We start from the raw sequence: 27,216 nt of genomic DNA on the forward strand, positions 1-27,216 counted from the left end.
GTTGATTTTACCTCAACAATTCAAATTTATTTCCTCTTTGCCTCTGCTAAGTCACTTCAGTCGTGTTCGACTCTGTGTAACCCCATAGACGGCAGCCCACCAGGCTCCCCTGACCCTGGGATTCTCCAGGCAAGAACACTGGAGTGGGTTGCCATTTCATTCTCCAATGCATGAATGTGAAGAGTGAAAGTGAAGTCGCTCAGCCCTGGCTGACTCTTTGCAACCCCATGGACTGCAGCCTACCAGGCTCCTCCGTCCATGGGATTTTCCAGGCAAGAATATTGGAGTGGGTTGCCATTTCCTTCTCCAATGCATGAAAATGAAAGTGAAGTTGCTCAGTCATGTCCGACTCCTAGGGACCTCATGGACTGTAGCCTATCAGGCTCCTCTGTTCGTGGCCTATAATATATATAGTTTACGTCTTATAAGATTTAGTAAAGTAAAGGACTCCCTTGGAGGTCTAGTGGCTAAGACTCTGCTCCCAATGCAGGGGGCCTGGGTTTGATCTCTGCTCAGGGAACTAGATCCCATGTGTTGCACCTTAAAAAAAATGATCCTGTCTGTATGCAGCAACTATGGCATGGAACAACAGACAGGTTCCAAATTGGGAAAGGAGTAAGTCAAGGCTGTATATTGTCACCCCAGTTATTTAACTTATATGCACAGTACATCATGTGAAATGCCAGGCTGGATGAAGCACAAACTGGAATCAGGATTGCTGGGAGAAATATCAATAACCTCAGACATGCAGATGATGGCAGAAAGTGAAGAAGAACTAAAGAGACTCTTGATGAAAGTGAGAGGAGAGTGAAAAAGTTGGCTTAAAACTCAACATTCAAAAAACTGAGATCATGGCATCCGGCCCCATCACTTCATGGCAAATAGATGGCGAAACAATGGAAACAGTGACAGCCTTTATTTTCTTGGGCTCCAAAATCACTGCAGATGGTGAGTGCAGCCATGAAATTAAAAGACGCTTGCTCCTTGGAAGAAAAGTTATGACCAACGTAGACAGCATATTAAAAAGCAGAGACATTACTTTGCCAACAAAGGTCCATCTAGTCAAGGCTATGGTTTTTCCAGTAGTCGTGTATGGATGTGAGAGTTGGACTATAAAGAAAGCTGAGTGACGAAGAATTGATGCTTTTGAACTGTGGTGTTGGAGAAGACTCTTGAGAGTCCCTTGGACTGCAAGGAGATCCAACCTGTCCACCCTAAAGGAAATCAGTCCTGAATATTCATTGGAAGGACTGATGCTGAAGGTGAAACTCGAATACTTTTGCTACCTGATACGAAGAACCGACTCACTGGAAAAGACCCTGATGCTGGGAAAGATTGAAGGCAGGAGAAGAAGGAGACGACAGAGGATGAGATGGTTGGATGGTATCACCGACTCGATGGACGTGGGTTTGAGCAAGCTCTGGGAGTTGGTGATGGACAAGGAAGCCTAGCATGCTGCAGTCCATGGGGTTGTAGAGTCAGACACGACTGAGTGACTGAACTGAACTGAATGCAGCAACTAAGACTTGGCACAGCCAAATAATAAAATAAATATTAAAAAATATAATTAGTAAAATAAGCTTTAATGTTTTAAATTCTTTTAAAGATTAAGACTAATTTTGTATTTAAAACACTTAACACAGAATAGACTGGTTGTTATTATCACGATAATGAGCTAGGCACAGGAATGTCCACAAAGCCAGGCGGAAATTTTAGAGGAGCCATGAGCACTTTATGAATTTAAAAGAGTGAGCATTTCTAACCACTTCTGGTTTGGAACTTCTTGTTTTAAACAAATTTTCACTCAAATAAAGTCTTTAAAAAAAAAAGAGTATTTAAAACAAAATATATCTTGAAGGTGAGTCAAGAAAGGCACCAAGGTCAAAGAGGTAAAAATCTCTTACACCCTTAGTAATCAAGAATTCCTAGCCTTCCTTGATAAGCTAGAGGAGTAGGATGGGGTAGGAGCTGGGAGCAACGTTCAAGAAGAAGGGGGCATATGTATACCTATTCCTGATTCCTGTTGATGCATGGCAGAAACCAACATAATATTGTAAAGCAATTATCCTTCAATTAAAAATAAATACAGAAAAAAAAAAAATCCTAACCTTGAGGTAAAAGCCCAAATGCCAACTGCACAGGAGCAGTTACTGAATCAGAAGTTGGGAACTTCAATGGTAAGCAAAGGCCAGGCCCCACTCCCAATTAATCATAATTGGTAGGAGTTGGCCCCCAGTAGGAGTGAGCCTTTTAATCTCACTGATTCTATTGTGCAGCCAGGAGTGAGGATCACTGCAATTCTAAACGAAGGAGGACAAGACGGGTGCTGACTGCAATGAAATTCACCAACTTCTCTGAAAACGTCCTGATTTTCATGCGAACTTTCCCAAACTTTAAAATGCTGACAAGTAATTTAAAATGTAAAAATAAACAACTAAATACTTTGGGAGTCAAAGAAGACATGGATAGACGCTCTGTTGGGTGTCAGTTTGTGATCTTCCTTGCAGATCAACCTTCAGTTTGAAGAAACAAACTGATAAAGAGGGAAGTTAAATAACTTGACCAAGAATACACGGCAAGTGAGAATAAAAGTTGGGACTAATATTCAGTGTTCCTTCTCTGTTAGATTAAAAAACATTTGGAGATAAACTTTGAAGAGTGGGTGCGGCTGTAGGAAAAGAAAGGACGTTCCGGGCAGAAGGAATCTCCTGAACATTGCCCCAGGCATCCAGCAATCAAGGAAACCTGGCGATTCCTAAATAGTGCAAAGGGAATTTGGACCTCCTAACGAGGAGAATCAACAACTCATGCGCTTTCCACAGGCGGGGCCGCGGAGGGGCGAGGCAGGTTAAGGACGATGAATCGCGACCTTCGTTTGGCGACGCTCACGACTCCTGCCGTAAAGGCCGGTGTGGCGCGTGCGCGTCTCCTTTCGTGCAGATTCCTGACGCGTTTGCTGTTTTTCTCACGGGTGTCGCCAGCGCTGTCGCAATGGTGAAGCTGAGCAAAGAGGCCAAGCAGAGGCTGCAGCAGCTTTTCAAGGGAGGACAATTTGCCATCCGCTGGGGTTTTATTCCTCTCGTGATTTACCTGGGTCAGTGGGAGAAGAACCTGGTAGGAGACGGGAGGGAAGAGGGTGCGGATGCTGAGACTCCATTTTGGCCTGAGGCGTGAGGGAGAAACGCGACCACGCCGAGCACGGCTCTCGAGGCGCTCTGGTCAAGTGTGGTCCGTCTAAGCTGAGTTCGAGTTCTTGTTTTATCCTCCCCCCACCCCGCCTCCTTTTTTTTTCTTTCTGGTCTTTAACAAGTCACGTAATATTTCCCGTGCTGTCTGTAAGCAAGAGGTGACCTACTTTTCTGGATTTGGGGGACCTGAAAAGTCCTCATGTGCGTGGACCTGAGGGCCTAATGTGTGTGAAAGTGACTAGTTCACATTTGGACACTAGGTGTGTTTTCGGGAAGGTTATTGTCACCTGTCGTGGTGGGCCTAAGTGGAAAGAGGTTCTAAGCCTCATGGGTATGCCACTGCCTCGAGGCATGATTATGACAATAGTTGGTGGATGCTTCTGCGTCCTCACGTGCCGGTCAAGGTTTTACGCGCGGGGAAACCGAGGCATAGAACAGTTTTGTTCTTCGCGGAACGCCACACAGCTGTCAAATGGGGGAGCTATGAACTCAAGCAGTGGGCCTCCAAGGCCCATCCTCTTAACCACTATGCTGTATTGCGGAAATTTGAAAGTGGTAAGGCTCATATTTTTGCCTAGGGCCGCACACTGAGACTTTACACCGTTTCTCGCCTGGGGTAGTTTTGTATTTTTAAACTGATTGCCCAGTTCAGGCAGTAGGATGGAGTGGATAGCGTTCCGCCTTTGTCAGTTTGAGCATAGAGTTTGACATTGTGTAAAACTCCGGTTCACATTTCACAATCCTTTGATTTTTAATTAGATGCTGCTTCTTGTTTTTGGTTTTATGTTTTTTAGGTGTCATGTCTTGTAAGACGCGGTGCATTCGCTCAGCCTTGACGGAGCGTTTGATTATGCTGGATATTCCGTAGGCAGTTGTGGCTCCCATTTCCCCATGACTTGCAAGCCAACTAATAACCTGGAGATACTTCAGAATGCAGGGCTTAAAAAGACCCTTTTCCTCCCTTATTTTGAACGCATTTTTGGGGGGGTGGGGGGCGGGGTTTGGCTGCACCGTGGTCATGTGAAACTTCCGCTACCAGATACTGAACCTGCACTCCCTGCAGTGGGAGAGCGGATTCTTCACCGCTTCCCGGACTACCCGGGAAGTCCCTACTACACATGTTTTGAAAACGACTTACCTATTTGGCTGTGCCAGTTCTTAGTCGCAGCTTGTAGGATCTAGTTCCTTGACCAGGGATGGATCCCTGGCCCCTGCTTTGGGAGCAGAGAGTCAGCCACTGCACCACCAGGGAAGTACTGCAATTTTAAAAGAAGCATTAGTTCCCCAGATTTTAGTAACTCTGTGTAGGTATTGAAAATTAGAGCAAGTAATTAGTCTGCTCTTACAGGCTGTTATTCCCCTCTTTCTCCCAAACTGTCCTCTTCCCCAGCCTTCGCTTAACTGTAAAAGGGCCCAGCAAAACTGGGAGGAGCTGTCCTCCTAGCTAAGGAAGTTAAGGGGTTTTTAATTCTTCCCCTTCTTTGTTCTGTGTCGTTTTCCCATTGTTGTGTATGTTGGGTCCCATTTTAGTCTGCTCCTGCTTTCTTTGTCCGTGTGGATTCTTTGCTCTTCTATGTCTTTTTCAGGTACCTTTTCTCCTCTCCTTTTTGAAATTCCTTTTCTGTTGCCAGAAAGCTGCAGCTGGTTGTTAAAATCTGTATAAGGAGGGTTTTGGTCTGAAGAGTAGACAATGCTTTTCTTTTCCACTCTAGAATTATTTTCCTTTTTGTGCACACTGGCTATTTTCTTTTTACTAGGATTACCAGTAATCCTACAGTTTAGTGCTGGTACCCTTGTGTCTAGCTCGGGTGGAGACTGATGTTAAGGCTATCTTTTTATCTTTCCTTATTAACTATTGTTTTTTCCTTATACTGTATCTAAGCTTAATTTTAGGTCTGACCTAGTTCCCATGCTTTACTTCTCCATCAGCTCTCAGTAAAACTTTGCAAGTGCATATTGAATTTCTTGTGTAGTTTAGTTTCTTTCTTTTTTTTTTTTTGTAGTTTAATTCCAAACATAACCTTTTAGGGCTTCTGGAAGTACAGTGGGAATATAGTGCTATAAAATAGGACAGTGACCCGATAAAGCATCTGTTTGGACATTTACCAACAAAAAGATTTTAGTGAGTTACCTGTTGGAAGACAATTCTCCATAGTGTCTTGAATTTCTACAAATCTTGTGAGCAGAGGCAGTGACCACCCTTTGTTCATGTTTTTAAGGATGTTTGTAGGGTGGATAGCTTTGGAAAATAGTACCAGGGTAAAGGGGAGGCATGCTGTCCCTGCCCATTATAAAAGATTCTGGTTCCCCAAACACAGGGTCAGGGATCATCTTTAAATGCTGATTAGTCTGATTACAGCTATTGCTTGTAATAAGAGCATTGATTTAATAAACAATAGCCTGAAGTTTTTTTCCCTCTATCTCCAGCCTTTGGTTGCTTTGTAAAGAGAGGTTCATGGGGATAAAATAAGATGTCTTCAATTTTTTTCTTTAAAAAAGTATAATTTTTTACAGAAATAGACTCAAGAGTCACAGAACAACCTCGTGCGGGGTGGGGAAGAATGAGGGGAAGGGATAGGGAGTTTGGGATGGACAGGTATACACTGCTGTATTTAAAATGGATAACCTATTGTACAGCACAGGGAACTCTGCTTAGTGTTATGTGGAAGCCTGGATGGGAGGGAGTTTGGGGGAGAATGGACACATGTATATGTATGGCTGAGTCCCTCTACTCTCCACCTGAAACCAGCACAGCATTGTTAATCAGCACAGCATTTTTAATCAGCTGTATTCCAACAGAAAATAAGTAAGTTAAAAAAAAAAAAAAAGCTTTAAAAAAAAAGTCTTAGTACTGTTTGTAGTTCTTCATTCAGTTTGATTTGGTAGTTTGTCTTTTTTGTGGGTAATGACTAAGAATGAAAGATCGTGTGTGCTAAGGGCTACTATTATAGGAGTAAGTTAGTTTGTCTTCCCTACTGATTAGTTCTGCACATGATCACATATTCTAGTGAAGATTCAAAACTATTCTGTTGCACAGGTAAATCTAGGTAATTCTGGTAGATGTGGATGTCATTCTAGCTACCAAATACTGATTTAGAAAGAAAACATTGTAAATTTTTTGTCTGCTAGAGTTTTAATTGGTCTTTATTCTCTTTCTTCCCTCTCCCTTTCCCCCAGGATTTAAGAGGGGTGCAGATCCTGGAATGCCTGAACCAACTGTTTTGAGGTACTGCTCTTACAAATAAGCATTGCAGGGCAAATGTTCATATATAAGTACTAAATCATGGCAAGCAGAAGAGAAGTAGTGCTAGGTATTGTAATGGAGCTTTATCAGTCAGGTGTAGTTTTGGGCTATTGGAAAATTGCAGCAATTTGCAGACCAGTCTAACTTTCATTATCAGGTAACTGCTTTCTCTCCTCTTCCTAATTTTTGTTTACTGTGCTGTGTTATAACCATAATGAAGTATGTTTTAAAAGGAAAAGAACTAATGTATCCTGCTACTTTAAAAGCTGAATGTTCTTAATTCCCATATTCCTGTCCTATCCTTATTAAAATATGTGAAACTTTGTATCATTCTAACAACAGTACAGTTAGAATTGATTCTAACAACAGTACAGTTAGAATTGATAGCCCATGTATTTTCCAGTTGTTGATCACTTAGGTTTTCAGGTTTTTTTTTTAGTATTTTAATTAACAATATAACAAACATTTTTATGTGCATAGGTTTTATAGGTTTAGATTTATTTCCTTGTGATAAATTCTCATGGGATTAATAAGTCAGAGTATGGACATTTGTGGCTCTGAAAATGCATTCCTTTCAAGTTTCCTTTCTCCAAAACAGCCTTGATGGTGTTGGATAAATACTGGTGAATACATACACACACACAGCTACACGGAGTATGTGTATTCATATACTCATATGCATGTGTGTGTACATACTTGTGAAAACCACGTGTGTGTGTGTGTGTGTGTGTGTGTGTGAAGGCAGAATCTGGAACAGGAAGAATTGCTCTGTAGAAAGGACTGGTACTCATAGCACTGGGATGAGTAGCGCCCCTGCACGGGTGCTGTGGAATACCACCTTGACCTTCTGTCTTCCAAACATTTCTTGTGGATTGTCCTAACAGACTTTTTACTGCTATTCTAGATCTGTTTCTTCACACTCCTAATCTAAGCTACTACTTTCTAGAATGGTCATATCACTAACAGTCATTTGTAGTGTGTCAGCCACTGTGTTAAGTGCTTTATATACAGCATCTCTAGTTGTTACTTCAGTCCTTCAGAGCTGATCATACAGTCAGTGCGTGGTCGTGTATGTCTGTCTTGAAGGCCTGTACACTTTCCACTGGGTCATGTGGCCTCCCGCAGATAATATGATCTGCTACTTTACTTAGCACAATGCCATCTGATATGAATTTCCTCCACCTTCTCTGCCTTGCCAGTCTCTCCTTTTCTCAAAGCAAGGTTTTTTTCTTCTTTAGGGTACTGCCAAACGTGCCATCTACATGTCCATTTATGCTGTTATTCTTTACTGATAAAATTCTTCAATGAATGGTCTTCACTCCCTGCTTCCTTTCTTCACTTCCCTCTTTTCCGAATCTTTTGTGGTACAGCCTCTTAAAACTGCTTTCAGAGGTCCCCATCAAGCTTTTTGTTTTTAGTTTTTACTCTTTGAACTATCAGTTTTCCTTTTTGTAAAATGGGGACTCAGGTAATGTGTCTGCTACTGAGTAGCTGATTGACCTTAGACCAGTTACTTCCTAAGGGAAACAGTACCTTAGGAAATACTATCAGAGATGGGACTACCTGGTCAAGCTGTGTGAACATTTTTCAAGGACTGAAAATTATCATCAAATACTTCTTTCCAAGAGGCTGTTAACCTAAGATGAAGTTTCATTTTTTATAAGTTTATAATATCTGATTTATAAGATTGTCCTGAGAATTGAAAAAGATTATTGTATGTAAAGTATTAACAGTGCTTGACACATAATATATGAGCAATAAACTTAATAATTTTTAGCCTTTCTCTGTCATGTCCTTCACCCCACTTTTCTTCTGTGAAAACTAGGCTCTAGCTACATGATACTGTGTGTGAATCTCAGAATAAACTGTATTTTTTTCATGCCTTTGTCTGTATGCTTGTTCTCTCTCTGCCTGGGATGCTTCTTCCCTCAGTTTCCACTAGATGAAAACCTACCTTTAGAAAAGCTCAATCTCAATTTTTTTTTTTTTCCCTCAGTCTCAAATTTATCACCTCTTCCTTAACTCTTCCACCTTTTCCTAGCAGAAACTGCTCCATTTTTTGTGTTCTGTGTCTCATTCTCTGCTTTGTATTATGCTTGTTGCTTGTTTTCATTTGTTTTGTCCTGTGAGTACCTGAAGTAGCTGCCAGATACTTGGGGAACACTTTGAAAGTGCTGAATTAACTTAATTAAAGGATCCTAACTTCTTTGTGGTGTTGGGACAGGAATTGGTAATAGCGTTTCTTCTTGTACAGTTTTTAGACTGGACCTGCATGCTGGGAAACAGCATTTCGTGCCCCAGGTGATACAGAACCCAGAAATGGGGATACATGTGCCCTTCTGTTGTATTGGCTTCAAATATCCCACCAAGAGTTGGCCCTTCAGAGTGAGGCGCCACCCCACCCCCCGCTTTTTCATGTCCTTATCATCATCTCAGTGCTCCTCTCCTTTCTGGTGGTGGTAATCATTCTTTTCTGTCATTAGGAACATTTTCTGATTTCTTTCCCGGGGTATTTGTGATATAGGAAGGAAATGAGTGCTGAAAAGGGTTATCCTGTTACAGAATTTCATATACTATGCTGCTTATACTGGGAAGACTGACTAAAGAGGTCTTCCTGGGTTGCCTCATCTGTACCCTGAAAGGAATAGACTTGTATTTGTCAGGGTTTTCAGTAATGTAAATGTTTTATTAATGTAAAACTCAGGAATATAAAGTTTATTGTTTATATATAAATTGATTTATATAGTATTTATGAAAATAATGTAGTTCAAGATTTACTGGTGTATTTTCCTTGTTAAGTTGTTGGATTCCTTGGAATTAGGTCCCCATTCATTGGTGTCCATCCTCTTTCACACAGGATGGTTCTGTGTATTAGGTTGTTTGATGTAAATGCCTTATTCAAAATGCAGTATTTAGTGAATAAGGGGCAAAACATTATTTAGGCAAAATGCATGAATATTAACTAACTGGGAGAATGATTGTTCCCATTATCTGTATAAGACCAAGGAAGATTTTCTTTTCTGTTTATCTTAGATGCTCATTACCAATGAGGAAGAGACCTTGATAAATGAATATTTTGTTTTCATATCTTAACTGTATGCAAATATACTTGGGATTTAATGGGAGATTTTAATACACTTTTGAAAATTGAAAATAAGTGCATGTTGGTTTGCTTTATACACAAAAGGAAAATACTTTCTAAATACAAACTTAACAGAATGCTCTATTGTCATTTCGTAATGCAATTTTATTTAAGTTGACTTACTAGAAACTACATTTTTAATCAACAGGGCTGAGAAATAAAACACATCTTGTCTCCTTCCTGTATCTAACAAGGATATACCTTTATTTTCTGGTTTCATCAATCCTTCATGTCACTCTTTTGATTGACCTCAATATATGTTTTCCTTTTTGTTTATAATAGGTAACTACAATTAAAAGTAATAAAATTGTATTTCTTTAAATAGGTCTCTGATTTTTTTACTCAGTGAGATTGATGCTTCTGCTAATTCTGAATTTGGTGGTTGAGTAAACGTGAGCATAAATGTATAAAATCTTCTAGTTCTTAAGCTGTGTTTGAGAAGTTTTTACTTTGGGGTTTAATTTGTTTCTCCTCTTCACAAACATTTTAGCTTACTTTGGGGATAAAGGACTGTTTGGTCATCTGGTTTTGGAAGCAGTCAATGCAGAGGAACAACATGGAAGGTGTGCTCTCTGGCTGGGATAAGAGATGGGACATCGTTCAGACGGTCACCAGTTGGATGGCACAGGGCTCTTACTTCTCAGATGCATCTGTTGCAGAGTGGAACCTCTACTGACTTATTTATGATAGACTGTATTAAAATAAATGTTTTTAACAATGTTATGTCTTGAGTCCTTTTTGAATTGAACCTAATAGGACTGTCAGGTAAAAATTTAGCCATTTGGTACTTTTTCAAAACAGGGATCTATGTGTCTAGATGATACTTTGAAAAAGAAGCACATTTCCAAGTTAATTCATGTCCGTTCACTTAACAAATGGATTCTAGTTTCCCTTTGCAGTGAATTAATAACTCCTTTTGAGATGTTCTGAGATAGTAAAAGGAGAGAGAGCTCTCTGTGACATACTGGGCCCTAACTTCCAGGGATGACGTTCTGATGAAATAGGATTCTTTGGCTGTGTTGGCAGGGCATGAGAATGGCATTGGAGGCTTATATGTCTGATTTTGAGTTAAATGTGAGTCTTAAGATTTCCCTCACTAGGAAGCTGGAGGTGGCTGAGCAGGAGCCCATGGAGAGCTACGCAGAACGGTAGTACTTCCTATTTTCTGATAAAGGCGTTTATGGGAACTAGTTCAGTTCTGTGTTGTGGTTTCCTGGGACTTTATCTGTATTTGAAGGCACCCCTCACCTCCCTTTTTCTTAAACTTAGCTTCTGTAATTCTAACAAAATAGATCTATTTATTTATTTTGGGGAATTGTAATTACAGGAAAGTAGGCTTGAAACAAGAGATGACACATTGGATTGAATGTTTTAAACGTCTGGGTCAGAGAAGGATCATGAATGTAATCTCAGGTAACTGGAGCAATCATTATCAGAAATTTCCTCCTTATTTCTAATGTAAAGCCCTCTTGGTGATTTAAACCTATTTTCTCAAGTTTTGTTATCTTTGCCATGGAGATGTGGACTATTTTGGAAACTTACTGCATGAGGGAATTTTAAAGTGGAATTCTTGAGAGCTAACTGCAGGGAAATCATTTCTGGTATGTACTTAATGTAATTGCTTTAATATTTCATGAATCTGAGCACGTATGCTTTTGCTAAGAGCTCTGACTAGCTTTTAAATCCCCTAGAATTGCTTACAATTGTGGCTGCCGCCTTCTACACCCCCATTCTTTCTACTAAATGGGTTGTCAGTGAATTTTTGTTAGTATTTTGGTACACATTTTTCTTTTTCACTCAGACTTTCTAGAACTTGAGAAAATAAAGCTATGGCAAGTGCCCCATTTGATAAAATACTTACATGGATAAGAAACATAAGTGGTTTTGTACTTTAGGAGCTAACTTGTAGCTGTTTATAAAGCCCGCAAATATTTTTGAAGTAAGAAATTGGGAATTAAGGAGAAAGGGACTAGTTCCTAGTTCTCATATCTGATGAAGCTAAGGAACAGAATTTAAGCATTTGTTCAAGGCACAGGATAAGAACTGAGACTAAGTCTACACTTTAAAGTTTATTTCTGAAGGTTTGTGAAATGTTTATAATTAAGCTCCTACATTTTATTGAACTTTAGATTTTAGGACAGTGCAGTCCTGTTGAGCAAACATGAGTCTGTTCTGTGTTAAACACTAGAGAGTCCTTACAAATATGGTTTCTTTTTATTATTTTTAAAAAATTTTAAAAGTTGGAATATAGTTGCAATGGTGTGTTAAATTTTTGCTGTGCAATAGATTATTTCTGACCTTAATTTTGCTTAGACAAACCCTGAGCTGACAGGACCTGATTTGAGTCCTGGTCCTGCTACTTAGTTCCTACTGCCCTTCATAGAGAAATCACTTACTCTTTAGACTGGAGTTTCTTCCACAAAATAGGGATAATATTTGTCTCAATGCGTTAGTCCCTGCTGCTGCTGCTGCTAAGTCGCTTCAGTCGTGTCCGACTCTGTGCAACCCCATAGACAGCAGCCCAACAGGCTCCCCCATCCCTGGGATTCTCCAGGCAAGAACACTGGAGTGGGTTGCCATTTCCTTCTCCAATGCATGAAAGTGAAAAGTGAAAGTGAAGTTGCTCAATCATGTCCGACTCTTAGCGACCCCATGGACTGCAGCCCACCGGCTCCTCCGTCCATGGGATTTTCCAGGCAAGAGTACTGGAGTGGGGTGCCATTGCCTTCTCCGGCGTTAGTCCCTAAACCACAAGAATACTTGAGTGAGTAGCTGTTTCCTACTCTGGTTGGCATAGCTGATCCTAGACTAGTAATCCTAGTCATAGAAGCTTGTTAGCAAAGCACATTTTCAGCTCTTCCTGGATCAGAAATGGGATGACCTCCCATGATCTGTGTGTTTTAATTAGCAGTCCATGGGGTCGCTAGGAGTCGGACACGAGTGAGCGACTTCACTTTCACTTCTCACTTTCATGCGTTGGAGAAGGAAATGGCAACCCACTCCAGTGTTCTTCCCTGGAGAATCCCAGGGACAGGGGAGCCTGTTGGGCTGCTGTCTATGGGGTTGCACAGAGTCGGACACGACTGAAGCAACTTAGCAGCAGCAGCAGCAGCAGCAGCATTGTTTTAAATTAAACTTGTTATCTGAGATGTAGAATTCAATACAGTGTAAGAACCCATATAGAAAGATCCCTGTACGCCTTACCTAGTTTCCTCAAGTGGTAGCATCTTGTAAGACTATGATTTCAAGATATTGATGTTGATACAGTCAGAACCTTTCCATTACCACAGGCATCCCTCAGGTTACCTTTTTAATAGCTAACCTCCCTCCCTCACACCCTTGGCAACTAGTAATCTATTGTCCATTTCTATGGTTTTTCTCATTTCATTTTTGTATGTAAGAAAGTTACATAAATGGAATTATACAGTAAGTAACCTTTTGGGATTGGCTTTTTTCCACTCACTGTAATTCTTTGTAGATGGGTTGAGGTTTTGTGTTTATTCAGTTTATTCCTTTTTATTGCCAAGTAGTCCATGGTGTGGATATATGTAGAGGACATTTGAGTTGTTCCCAATTTTTAACTATTATGAATAAAGCTGCTATGAGCATTTGTGAACATCTCAAATGAACATGTGAACATGTTTGTGCGATCAATCTGTATTTTAAAAAGCCCTGTCATGACTGTACAACTCAGATTTGTGAATACTGTCCTAGGCTTGCAGTAACCTTCTTGCTTCCCAATAGGCATTAAAGTCTTCCCTATCATATCCAGAGTGATCCTTTTAAAAGTAAGATCACATCACATCCTGATCAAAACTCTCCAGTGGTTTCCTGTCTCACTGAGAATAAATGCCCAAATCCTTTCTGTGACTACGAAACAGCTGGTTTTATGTGCCTTTGATCTGTTACTCACCTAGGATCCTTCATGTTCACTTGCACTCTTGCTATTTTGATTTCTTGTCCTTCAAAAAGGCCAGGCATGTTCTCACTTTGGAATATGAGTTAGCTATTCTCCTGGAATTCTTTTTCCTGGGGCTTCCCTGGTGGCTTAGAGGTTAAAGCGTCTGCCTGCAGACGAACCCGGAGACGAACCCGGAGTTCGATCCCTGGGTCGGGAAGATCCCCTGGAGAAGGAAATGGCAACCCACTCCAGTATTCTTGCCTGGGAAATCCCATGTACGCAGGAGCCTGGTAGCCTACAGTCCACGGGGTCGCAAAGAGTTGGACACGACTGAGCCTTTGATCTGTTACTCACCTAGGATTCTTCATGTTCACTTGCACTCTTGCTATTTTGATTTCTTGTCCTTCAAAAAGGCCAGGCATGTTCTCACTTTGGAATTTGAGTTAGCTATTCTCTCTCCTAGAATTCTGTTTCCTAGATTTCCATGTGTGTGGCTTTATTCTATTCTCTGCCCAAATGCCATTTTGATAGAGACAACTTCTCTGATCCTTATGTAAAATGGCAAGCTCCACACCAGTCTTGTCACTCACTGTCTTTTTTAAATTTTATTTTTTAAAAATTGAAGTATAGTTGATTTACAATATTAATATTAATAATTAAAGTGTTAGTTTCAGGTGTACCACAAAGTGATTCAGTGTTCATACACACACACACACACACACATGATTCTTCTCCATTATAGGATATAAGATATTGAATATAGTTATCTGTGCTATGTAGTATGTCTTTGTTTATCTATTTTATATAGTAGTGTGTATCTATTAATACCAAACTCCTAATTTGTCCCTCTTTGGTGACCGTAAGTTTATTTTCTATGTAAGTCTTTCTGTTTTGTAAATAATATATATCATTTTTTTGATTCTATGAGTAAGTGATATCATGATATTTGACTTTGATTCTGATTATTAGTATGATAATCTCTGGTTCCACTCACATTGCTGCAAATGGTATTTCATTTTTTTATGGCTGAATGGTATTCGTGTGTGTACGTGCCCATTCATCTGCCAGTGGACAGTTAGGTTGCTTCCCTATCTTGGCTAGTGTAAATAGTGCTGCTGTGAACCTTGGGGTGTGTGTATCTTTTTGAATTAGAGTTTTTATTTTTTTCAGATCTATGCTCAGGAGTGAGAGTACTGGATCATATTTAGCTCTATTTTTATTACATAAGGAACCTCCATACTGTTCTCCATAGTAGCTATGCCAGTTTACATTCCCATCAACAGTGTAGGAGGCATCCCTTTTCTCCACACCCTCTCCAGCATTTATTGTTTATAGATGTTGGCCATTCTGACTGGTGTGAGTTGATACCTTCATTGTATGTAGTTTTGATTTACATCTCCCTGTTAAGTAGTGATATTGAGTTTCTTCATGTGGCCACCTGCATGTCTCGTTGGCCCATTCTCACCTTTTACCTTGTCTTCAAAGAAATTTTATCCACCTGATTTTCTATATATGTATGTGTATAGTCTTATCTCACTTCGAAAATGCAAACTACATAAACACAGGATATTTTTATGTATTTTTAGAGGCTAGCACAGGTCCTGACATGTAGTAGATGTTCGATAAGAATGAATGGGTGAATAACATTATATGTGTTAAGTGTAAAATGCTTTGAGAACTGGAAACTTACAAATCATTATAAAGGGCCAGTATTATTCTGTGTTATTCATAATTGGTAAAAAAGCCTTCATGAAAGATGACATCAAAAGATGTTGCGGGGAGATAATATGAGAGAGGGAACGTTTACTATGACTTTGCACTTTTTTCATTTAGTCACCACAACAATGCTATGAAGTAGGACATTAACTCCATTTTACAGATGAAACAGGTTTGGGTCATTTTCCCCAAATCACAGAAAAAACTTGTTTTTGAACCCATGTCTGCTAACTAAAAGCTTATGATGTTGTTATTGATATGTGCCACCATTAAAAGTAATTTATACAACTAATGAAATGGTATAATAGACATTTACAGCAACTACAAAATATTAACATTCCAAGTTCCATAAAGAGGGCCCATCTACTTCATCCAGTATCCAGGGCTGTATTCACAATAGGACATAGAGTAGTCAAATTCACATCACAAATGTAATTTACTTGAAATTATTATGCCAGCTGTAGTAAACTAAATGTTTATTTTTGTTATCTTTCCTTGAATAGCCTATGTTTCTATTGAGATATTTTACATACAATAAAACGAGCATATCATAAGTGTACAGTTTGGTGAGTGCTGCCAGTTTTGTATACCCTGTAACCACCATGCCAAGGTGGGGCCCAGGATCTCCTTGAACCTGGGATCCTTAGTGTTTCACACATGGTAGGTGCTCAGCAAATGCTTTTGAATTAAATGATAAACTTTTTTAAGGTTGATCTAGAAACTGTATGCTGCTGCTGCTGTTAAGTCCCTTCAGTCGTGTCCGACTCTGTGCGACCCCATAGACAGCAGCCCACCAGGCTCCGCCGTCCCTGGGGTTCTCCAGGCAAGAACACTGGAGTGGGTTGCCGTTTCCTTCTCTAATGCGTGAAAGTGAAGTCGCTCAGTCGTGTCCGATTCTTATCAACCCCATGGACGGGTAGCCTACCAGGCTCCTCCATCCATGGGATTTTCCAGGCAAGAGTACTGGAGTGGGGTGCCATTACCTTCTCCAAGAAACTGTATAGGGAAGTTTGAATTGACGTTCTCTTTCTTTCCTGTAAGAAGCAGAGATGTGTGTATAGACCATGGGGTGACCCACGAAGAGTCGGACATGTCTGAGAAACAGCAATGACAGTCTTAGAAGTTTACTCAAAACTGGGATGATGAATAAAAGGTCCTGCAACACATTCTGTTACATCAAGCAGAGTCCAGAAGATAAGGAAAAGGGCATGGAGACAGAGGAAGAAATACATTTTTTTCTGGGAAAAAAAAAACTGCCACTAACAGGAAGTGAGCTAAGAAATGTCAGCAACTCCCTCATGTTCCCTAATGTCTACTGAGGAGGAGACTATGAACAAGAAAGAAGCTCCTAGAGAGCAAAATTAGAGGTCCCAGGGTTTCCGTGGAAGTAGAACTGAAAGCCCCAGATACTGCCAGGAAGGGAAGTCTGTTTCTGCCCCCATATGATCCTATATTGCTACAGTCCAGTGACCACTAGGTTTTCCTCTCTCCTTTTTTTGAATGGCAATTTTAATGCTATTTTCTTGCGCCTATTCTGCCTTTGTATATTGGATAAGTTGGGGGTGGTTAACTTGTCTTTAAGCTCTTAGGTTGCTGGCCCCTGGAGGGCACTTCAGTCCAGGTGGGAGGTGCACATTTCCCAGAATTCCCGACCTATAACTTGGTTGCAATATCTAGATGAGGCTTGAGAATTAGTATATATGAATATTTGGTCAGCAAAAGTGGACATGTCAGAGAATCAAAAATTCATTTTCTGTTTCTCAAATTGTGATATGTAGCTGCTTGTTGCAATCAATCTAAAAGGCTCCCATACTTCTTGGCAGTTAGGTGTAACTCTGACTAACAATCTGATAATTGAGATAGAAGCAGAAGTGTTGTGTGGTACTTCTGGGAAGTCTCCGTAAAAGGGAAGTTTGTTTCTTGGATCTGAAATCACTGGATTACAGCTGACCATAAGGTTAAAGGCCATGCCCGAGGAATGATTGAGTGGTATACTCTTAGGAGTCTAGCAGGTCTCTGTGACTAATGAAGAGACCCTGTTTGCTCACACTTTCATTGACTCATGTATTATCAAATTTTCTGGTCTTTCTAAACAGATAAGGTATTGTTCTTTATGTTAGCATTTTTTTTTTTAAATGAGTGAGGTAAGCACCTTTTCATATTTTAAAGAATCATTTATGTTTCCTTTAGCCCATTTTTCTGTTGGAGTATTGATCTTTTCCATACTGATTTACAGGCACTTTATATTTTAGGGATGTTTTATCTGTGATATTAGTTGTAGATATTTTCTCTCAAGTTTTCATTTGTCATTTGATTTAGCTTAATGACCATCCTTGCCATGTAGAAGTTTTGAATTACATTAATTAGATCATTGACTTATAAAAATGCCATTTGGGTATTATTTCATACTCACAAAGTCTTTTTCTCTCTTGAGGTTGGAAAAAAATATTTTCCTAAGGTTTCCTTGGTATATGTTTTTTGATTCTTATTTGTTAGGAAACATCATTTTTACTTTTTAATTAAAAATATTATTTTTATACAACTTTAAAAGGTTATATTGCATTTATAGTTTTTACAGAATATTGCTGTTATATACTATGTATTGTAACATCCTTGTAGTCAACAATTTGTACTTCCAAGTCTCAACCCCTGAATTACCCCTTCCCTCAACAGGCAACCACTAGATTGTTCACTCTGTCTGTGAGTCTGCATTTTTTTGGTTACATTCACTATTTTGCTGTATTTTTTAGAGTCCACATATAAGTGATATCATACTGTATTTGTCTTTCTCTGACTTATTTCACTTAGAATAATGCCCTCCAAGTCTGTCCATGTTGCTGCAGATGGCAAGATTTCTTTTTTTATGGTTGAGTAGTGTTCCACTGTGTGTGTGTGTGTGTCTTTGTGTTTGTTTATATGTATATATACCATATCTTTATGTTTTGGTATATTTTGGTTTACATTTTATATTTTATTCCATTTGTAATTAATAACTAAAATGGCTTCTCATTTAACTTCACCACAACTTCTCTTAATGATTTTATTACTACCCTGACTTCAGGTTCCAGGGAGGAGATAAGATCAAGTAGATCTTACCTAAAATAGTTAGGATCAACTGGAGACATAGAAGGTGAAATGAAACAAGAAGAGGTTTTTGTAACAAATCCCGAAAGGATCACATTCGTTCCTTGGAGTCATACCCTCTCTTGCCTTTGGACCTCAGCAAATGCTTGTTAATTCTCCCTCTCTGTTCCTGCTCCCTCCCAATCCTCCCCATTTTCCTGACTTTCTTACCATAAGGGCAAGGGCCTGGTTGATTTGTTTGGTGTTATATCCCTAACACCTGGACTAGTACATGGTACATAGTGAGGTCTCAATATTTGGTAAGCTAAGAAGTAGAAAGAGGAGAGTGAAAAAGTTGGCTTAAAGCTCAACATTCAGAAAACGAAGATCATGGCCTCTGGTCCCATCACTTCATGGCAAATAGATGGGGAAACAGTGGAAACAGTGTCAGACTTTATTTTTGGGGGCTCCAAAATCACTGCAGATGGTGACTGCAGCCATGAAATTAAAAGACGCTTACTCCTTGGAAGAAAAGTTATGACCAACCTAGACAGCATATTCAAAAGCAGAGACGTTACTTTGCCAACAAAGGTACGTCTAGTCAAGGCTATGGTTTTTCCTGTGGTCATGTATGGATGTGAGAGTTGGACTGTGAAGAAAGCTGAGCGCCGAAGAATTGATGCTTTTGAACTGTGTTGTTGGAGAAGACTCTTGAGAGTCCCTTGGACTGCAAGGAGATCCAACCAGTCCATTCTGAAGGAGATCAGCCCTGGGATTTCTTTGGAAGGAATGACGCTAAAGCTGAAACTCCAGTACTTTGGCCACCTCATGTGAAGAGTTGACTCTGGAAAAGACTCTGATGCTGGGAGGGATTGGGGGCAGGAGGAGGAGGGGACGACAGAGGATGAGACGGCTGGATGGCATCACTGACTTGATGGACGTGAGTCTGAGTGAACTCTGGGAGTTGGTAATGGACAGGGAGGCCTGGTGTGCTGCGATTCATGGGGTCGCAAAGAATCGGACACGACTGAGCGACTGAACTGAACTGAACTGAAGAAGTAGAAATGCATAGAATGTTAATTGCCTACCCAAAATCCATTTCTGTGTAACCTCTGAATTTCTGCTCAGCTCTGTTCTCCAGTTTCCTGGAGTCTAACTTGCCCTGTGTTCATACAACTCAGGACCAAGGATCTGAGAAGTTTCTATAGATTCACTATTGGATGCATTTTTAATGAGATGTATATGCAAGAAGCAGATACTGCTCTGATGTGAGGAAAAAAGTTTTGTAATAGTATGTGTTTACTGTCTTGAAGAACTCCCTCCTCTGTGATATATTTAATGCTGAGTATCTTTTAACAGGACCATTCTCCAAAATTTAATTTTTTTCTTTTGCTTTTTTGGGTCTTTAAGTAATAGATTGAAGGAAAGTAAATAAAATACCTAAGATTATGCATTTACATTATTTCTCATATTGATGAGTTGTTTAAGTGGCCCGTGGATCAACTTACATGCAATTAGAGCAAATAGTGGAACTATTGTCATTTTTATTTTCATCTTTCCCTTCCTCATTACTGTTATTTAAAATAAAGTCTCTATTTTAAAACACCACTATTCTTCACTTGTATGTCTTAGAGTACCAATTTCGAACCTCAGTAATTTGCTTCTCTGCATTATGTATTGTATTTCCATATCATGTTGAATGGTAATCTGTAAGGGCTAACAGTTGAATTGCATTATGTTAATTTGCATATCCATTTGCTCAGTGTCCAGACTTTGAGGGACTGAGACACAGGGTGAGCACCTTAAAAAAAATTTTTTTTAACTTTTTATTTTGTATTGGAGTTAGCTGATTATGTTTTTGATAGTTTCAGATGGACAGCAAAGGGACTCATCCATACAGGTGAGCACCTTTTTGATGGAGGGTCTGAGACCAAATTTTGGGAGAGTGGTCAGTCCAGTAGGGGTCCTGAACTTGAAGAAGAGTGCAGTGGTTTGGCTTCTGGACTCTGGATATGGAGAGGGTGGAGGCTTTGAAAGGAGGAGATTTAAATTGTCCAGACATTCTTCCGCTTAATTTTAAACCTAATTCTTAGTTATGGACTGTCTTCAACATCCTAATACACCCATTGTAAGTTGAAAATAAGAAAAAAAATGCATTTAATACGCCTAACCTACCAAGCGTCATAGCTTAGCCTAGCCTGCCTTAAATGTGTTCAGAACACTTACGGTTGGACAAAAATCATCTAACACAAAGTGTTGAATATCTGATGTAATTTGTTGAGTATGGTATTGAAAGTGAAAACCAGAACAGTTGTGTGGGTATGGAATGGTTGTAAGTGTATTAGTTGTTTGTTGTCACTATCAGGTGGCTGGGAGCTGAGGCTCCCTTGTTGTCCAGCATGACGAGAACATTGTACCACATTTCACTAGCCCAAGAAAAAATCAAAATTCTGGCTAGATATGGTTTCCACTGAAGGTGTCTCGCTTTCACACCATTATAATGTCAAAAACTCAAGTTGAACCATTGTTAAGTCGGAGACTGTCTAATTTTATTATGTAGATGTTTATTACCAGGTAAGTTTTAGTTAAATCTCACTCTTATCCAGCTGTTTCCCTTATTAGAAAAATAATTTGTTTAGGGTAAAGGAGAAGAAAAAGGTAAATAACAGAGTATCTTTCCAAAAAGATTTTAGATGACTCATTTTCTTCTATTTTTTTTTCTCTTTCCATGAGTCAGTGGGGATTTATTTTATTGATCTGTCTTCAAATTCATTAATTTGTGTTTTCTATTGTGCTGATAAATTATTAGTTTCTGATATTGAACTTTTCATTATTAGATGTCAACTTGATTTCTTTAAAAATAAAGATTCCAGTTCTCTGTTGATGTACTCCCTCTTGTTATCTTCAATTTCTGTTTTACTTTACATGTTAATTATAGTTATTTTGAAGTCATTTCTGCTAACTTCAGTATCTGGAGCATCTCATCACTCTAACGCTTGGCTGTTAGTCTCTTTACCTTGATTCTTTTCCCCTGGTAATTTTTTATTTCATGTGTGAAAATAAAGGAAACCTCATTTAAAATGGAATCAGGAAGACTTGAAGGGGGAAGCTCTCACCCACATATCACTCCCCACAGCTTACAGACCCCAGTTGGAAGAAAGAATTCCTTCTGACCCATCAACAACAAGCTGTCCACTGCCTACAGCCAATAAAGAACTTCCACAGCCCTCACTAGTTTTTCCTAAAAGCCTAGTAAAGGCCCACCTTTCCCTACAGACTTGCCTGTGGTGCACCCTGTAGTTTTGCATGTTCTGAGCTGCAATTCTTCTGCTCTTCCCGAATAAGCTCATTTTCCAACTGGCTGTGTTTTTTTGTTTTTTTAACATAAGCTAGATATTGTGGATAGTATTTGTAGAAGCTCTAGATTGTATTATCTTCTAAAAAGTGTTGAATTTTATTCTTCTTGTTCAGTCGCTCAGTTGTGTCTGACTGTGACCCCATGGACTGCAGCATGCCAGGCTTCCCTGTCCTTCACCATCTCCTGGAGCTTGCTCAAACTCATGTCCATTGAGTCAGTGATGCCATCCAACCATCTCATCCTCTGTCATCTCCTTCTCCTGCTTTCTATCTTTCCCAGCATCAGGGTCTTTTCCAGTGAGTCGGCTCTTGGGATGAGGTGGCCAGAGTATCGAAGCTTTCAGCTTTAGCATCAGTCCTTCCAATAAATACTGAGGATTGATTTTCTTTTTAGGACTGACTAGAGTTTTGTTCTAGCTGTCAAGTTACTGGCAAATCACCTTCATTCTGATGAGGATTGGATTTAGATTATTATGGTTGGTTTATTTCAGTTTTGACCTTTCTCCCAGGGTGTAGCCTTTATACCTAGAGCATGATCTTTTTTGGTGACTCATCTGAAAGTTTGGGATCCAATATCCTTTTACTGTAGCTCTTAGGTGGCTGGAACTCCATCTTCCCAGCACTGTGCTGCCTCTTAAACTTCTTCCCAGCTGCCCAGTATCTCAACAGTTATTCTCTTCTAGGACTTGAAAGTCTCACCTTTTGCTCATACAGCTTGGAGCCAAGGATGTGGGAAGAATTTCTATAAAATTTCCAGTTCTTGTTCTGAAGTTCTCTCCTGTCACTTCCCCCACCCAGCCCCTGACCTCTGAATCCTGACCACCGTGGCAACCTCTGTTTCCTCTGTCCTTTGTAATGCAATTTTCTTCTTGAACTCAACTTCCTGAGCAGCGTAAATGTGAAGCTCCTTTTGCTTTCCTTCTTTCAAGTACTAGTTCTGTTTTAATTGCTGTCCAATCCTGAAAATTGTTATTTTATGCATTTTGTCCTGAATATGTCAATAAGTCTAAGCCTAGTATCAGCTATTCTGTCATGGATGAACTGTGAGTCCCACACTTTGATTGCTTAATCGACACAGTGGTCAATGAGAGCTGGAGTTAGCAGATATTCTTGGCTTAATTTTATTTTTTCCTTTTCTTTCTTTAAATAAAAAGGGGCTCTAATTAACAGTTTTGATGTGAGTGGATAGCTAGATTATAAGAATTTTCAAATGCTTTGAAGAAAGCTCCCATGAATTATTTTACTTGAAAAGGTCTTCATAGAACTATTAGTTTACTTTTTTCTTAAAGAGAAAGACTCCTCTCTGAAAGGCTATAGCTGTAGGAAATTCAGCATATGTTAATCCTTTCTAAAGAACTTGGTTGGAAAAAAGGTATAATTACTGTGGCTTTGCCTTCTGATTGGCCTTTCTTTCTGATTAGATCAGGAAATGCCTAGAGTATTTGTAGATCTAAAAAAGATGACAAATGAAATAGATCTAATCTCAAAATAAGTTTCTGATGTACAACAAACTAGGACACATTAGGTTAAATCTAAAAGTCTTTTTTAACATTCTGTAATCTGAGATTACTATGTTTTGAAGGTTTAATTCTAGCAATTGACATCTTTGCAGGTGACAGTGTAAATCACAGAGCTTAAAATTTCCTGGATACAGATTTACTTAAAATTGCTCCATGACTATCAAGCTACTTTCACATGGTGGAGAATGCCAACTGTATTCCTTTCTGCAAAAGCAAAGGTTCCTCTTAAAGGTCATTGGATGATAGGGCCTTCACAGTAAGCTAGTACAGTGTCCTCTGTGGCAGCTTCTAAAGTGGCTTCCAGTGATTTCCAGCCTCCTAGTAGTCATGCCTGTATTAGTTCACTTAGACCTGCCATAACAAAATACCACAGACTAGGCAACTTAAACACAGAAATGTTTTTTTTCACAGTTCTGGAGGGTGGAAGTCAAGATCAAGGTGTTGACAGATTTGATATCTCTCATATGGCTTTCTTCTTGCCTTATAGATGTCTGTCTTCTTACTCCATCTTCACAGGGCCTTTCCTCTGCCTGCGAGTCCCTGGTATCTCTTCCTCTTTTCATAATGATTCTAGTCATTGGATTAGGGCTACTCTCAGGACCTAATTTAATCTTATTACCTCTTTAAAGTCCCTATCTCCTAATACAGTCACATTCTAAGATAATGAAATTGGAACTTAAAGATATGGATTTTATGGTGACTCAACAATGCCCTTGTGTAATCCTTTCCCCTTGAGTGTGGGATGGACCTAGTGACTGGCTTCTAATGATTTAAATATGGCACAAATGGCAATAGCTTGCTTTTGATATTGGGCTAAAAAGACTATGATTTCTGTCTTGTTCAATCTTTCTGTCTGGTTCTTCTTGCTTGCTTGTTCTGATGGAAGCAAGCTGTCATGTTGGGAGTTCCCTGTGGAGAGAGGCCCACTTGGCAAGAAACAGGGTCTTGCAGCCTGCAGCTCCAAGGAACTGAGGTTCTCTGTCCAACAACCCAGTAGGAACTGAATCCTGCCAATGGCCACATGAGTGAGATTCAAAGCAGATTCTTTTCCACTTGAATCTTAAGATGACTGCAGTCTCAGCTGCTACGTGGACTACAATCTGGTGAGAGACTGAGCCAAAGGTCCACTTACGCTGCATCTAGATTTCTGACCTTTAGAAACTGTGAGATAATAAATGTTTTAAGCCACTGAGTTTTGGAGATAATTTCTAACAGCAATAGATGTACTCTCTATAAATTCTATATAAAGTGAGGGTAGCTAATATATTCTCATTTTGCCGTTGTTGAGAACAAATAATAGTTACCACTTATAGACTATGTGTAGTACAGTGCTGTTTATTTCCATGTATTATTTACTTTAATTCTCACAACAGCCTGTTTTTATCTTCAGTTTACAGAAAAGAAAATAGATTTAAAATGGGTTTGATAATATGTTCTAGGTCATACTCATAAAGAGTGATAAGTGGGGATTTGAACCCACGGGCTCCATGAAAGTGTGTGTGGCCCTGTGAAAAGCAAAAATATGGGGCTTCTTGTTTAAAAATTGTTAGGAATTTCAAGGTGGTAATAGCAGAGTGTGAAATGAAGTTTCATGCCATGAGGTTAGATGCCATTTGGAGAGCACTGGAGAGAGAAAATTGTTGGATGCCTTCCAGGGTCTGGCACTGTTGCAGGTACAAGCTCATATAATCCTATGGCAACCATATGGGATTGAATGATCACATCCTATAGATGAGGAAACTGAAGCCCAGGGACACTCTGTACACTTTTCCTAGTATCAAATAACTTTTTACACTGAGGAGTGTTCTCTTTCTGGAGTATAGCATTGAAGTTAATGAAATGTGATTAGCAAGTGTGGCCTGTCTTTAAAGTTTAGTCTCTTTAATGTTTTGAGGTATAAATGGAGCTGTGGACTTTGGAAGAATCACCTAGATATCCAGCAGGGGGTGTGGGAGAGCAGCACTTGGCTGGTAAAAAGGTCTGAGCTACAGACATGGCAAGATCAGTATTGTAGCCTTGCTGTCTTGGTATTTTACTTGTCTTCTAGCTTGTATTTCAAGGTCAGTGCCTTATCTTTGTTTTCCTTTTGGGAAAAGAATTGCCTTAGGCACTGTTATCTTAGAAGGAGCAGGAGTTGATGTCATAGAGAAACACTAGTTTTGGATCCCATTATACTTCATAGGGCCTGTAGAAGCTCTATGAAAAGTCACATGGGTTAAGGATCCCATCATAAAAGCCCTGGCCAAGATGGCAGAGTAGGAAGACTCTGAGCTCACCTCCTCCCAGAGGTACGTCAAAATCACAACTCCTTACAGTACAGCTATCTATGAGAATGATCTGAAGACTAGCAGAAAAGATTTTCTACAAATAAAGATATAAAAAAAGAACCATAACAAGATGGGTAGGAAGGGCAGAAATGTAGTATGTTCAGGACTTTCACTGCCAAAAATGGGACCCATGATTGAGGGTAAAATCATAATTGCAGAGGTTCTCCCCAGAAGTGAGGGGTTGGAGCCCTATATTAGCTTCCCCAGCTTGGGAGTCCTGTACCAAGATGAGAAGCCCCAGAGTGTCTGACTTTGGAAGCCAGACTTGTGTACAGGAGAGCAAGAGGGCTGAAGGAAACATCAGTTCAGTTCAGTCGCTCAGTCGTGTCTGACTCTTTGCGACCCCATGAACTGCAGCACGCCAAGCCTCCCTGTCCATCACCAACTCCTGGAGTTTACTCAAACTCATGTCCATCGAGTCGGTGATGCCACCAGCCATCTCATCCTCTGTCGTCCCCTTCTCCTCCTGTCCCCAATCCCTCCCAGCATCAGAGTCTTTTCCAATGAGTCAACTCTTCGCGTGAGGTGGCCAAAGTACTGGAGTTTCAGCTTTACCATCAGTCCTTCCAATGAACACCCAGAACTGATCTCCTTTACAATGGACTGGTTGGATCTCCTTGCAGTCCAAGGGACTCTCAAGAGTCTTCTCCAACACCACAGTTCAAAAGCATCAATTCTTCAGTGCTCAGCTTTCTTGACAGTCCAACTCTCACATCCATACAAGACCACTGGAAAAACCATAGCCTTGACTAAACGGACCTTTGTTGGCAAAGTAATGTCTCTGCTTTTGAATATGCTATCTAGGTTGGTCATAACTTTCCTTCCAAGGAGTAAGCATCTTTTAATTTCATGGCTGCAATCACCATCTACAGTGATTTTGGAGCCCCCAAAAATAAAGTCAGCCACTGTTTCCACTGTTTCCCATCTATTTGCCATGAAGTGATGGGACCAGAGGCCATGATCTTAGTTTTCTGAATGTTGAGCTTTAAGCCAACTTTTTCACTCTCCTCTTTTACTTTCATCAAGAGGCGTTTTAGTTCCTCTTCGCTTTCTGCCATTAAGTGTGGTGTCATCCGCATATCTGAGGTTATTGATATTTCTTCTGGCAATCTTGATTCCAGCTTGTGCTTCTTCCAGCCCAGTGTTTCTCATGATGTACTCTGCATATAAGTTAAATAAGCAGGGTGACAAATACAGCCTTGACGTACTCCTTTTCCTATTTGGAACTAGTCTGTTGTTCCATGTCCAGTTCTAACTGTTGCTTCCTGACATGCATACAGATTTCTCAAGAGGCAGGTCAGGTGGTCTGGTATTCCCATCTCTTGAAGAATTTTCCACAGTTTATTGTGATCCACACAGTCAAAGGCTTTGGCATAGTCAGTAAAGCAGAAATAGATGTTTTTCTGGAAGTCTCTTGCTTTTTCAGTGATCCAGCGGATGTTGGCAATTTGATCTCTGGTTCCTCTGCCTTTTCTAAAGCCAGGTTGAACATCAGGAAGTTCACGGTTCACGTATTGCTGAAGCCTGGCTTGGAGAATTTTGAACATTACTTTACTAGCGTGTGAGATGAATGCAATTGTGTGGTAGTTTGAACATTCTTTGGCATTCCCTTTCTTTGGGCTTGGAATGAAAACTGACCTTTTCCAGTCCTGTGGCCACTGCTGAGTTTTCCACATTTGCTGGCATATTGAGTGCAGCACTTTCACAGCATCATCTTTCAGGATTTGTAATAGCTTAACTGGAATTTCATCACCTCCA

The 27,216-nt window shown here is 39.9% G+C and overlaps 1 protein-coding gene across 2 annotated transcripts in view; it reads left to right on the forward strand.

Annotated features, from left to right (window-relative positions):
- Positions 1-2,899: 2,899 nt before the first annotated feature.
- Positions 2,900-27,216, forward strand: part of TOMM7 (translocase of outer mitochondrial membrane 7) — a 207,085-nt gene continuing 182,768 nt past the window's right edge. The window contains exons 1-3 of one of the 2 annotated variants that reach the window (XM_005901250.3): positions 2,915-3,094; positions 6,366-6,414; positions 10,065-10,297. In XM_005901250.3, the coding sequence (XP_005901312.1) occupies positions 2,992-3,094; positions 6,366-6,414; positions 10,065-10,080 (168 nt within the window). In that variant the 5' untranslated portion in view covers positions 2,915-2,991 and the 3' untranslated portion in view covers positions 10,081-10,297. Of the gene's footprint in view, positions 3,095-6,365; positions 6,415-10,064; positions 10,298-27,216 lie in introns of those variants that run through there. The other variant, XM_070369746.1, reaches the window with a different exon arrangement.

Source organism: Bos mutus, chromosome 4 (genome assembly GCF_027580195.1).
Source record: "Bos mutus isolate GX-2022 chromosome 4, NWIPB_WYAK_1.1, whole genome shotgun sequence".
NCBI classification, from domain to species: domain Eukaryota; kingdom Metazoa; phylum Chordata; class Mammalia; order Artiodactyla; family Bovidae; genus Bos; species Bos mutus.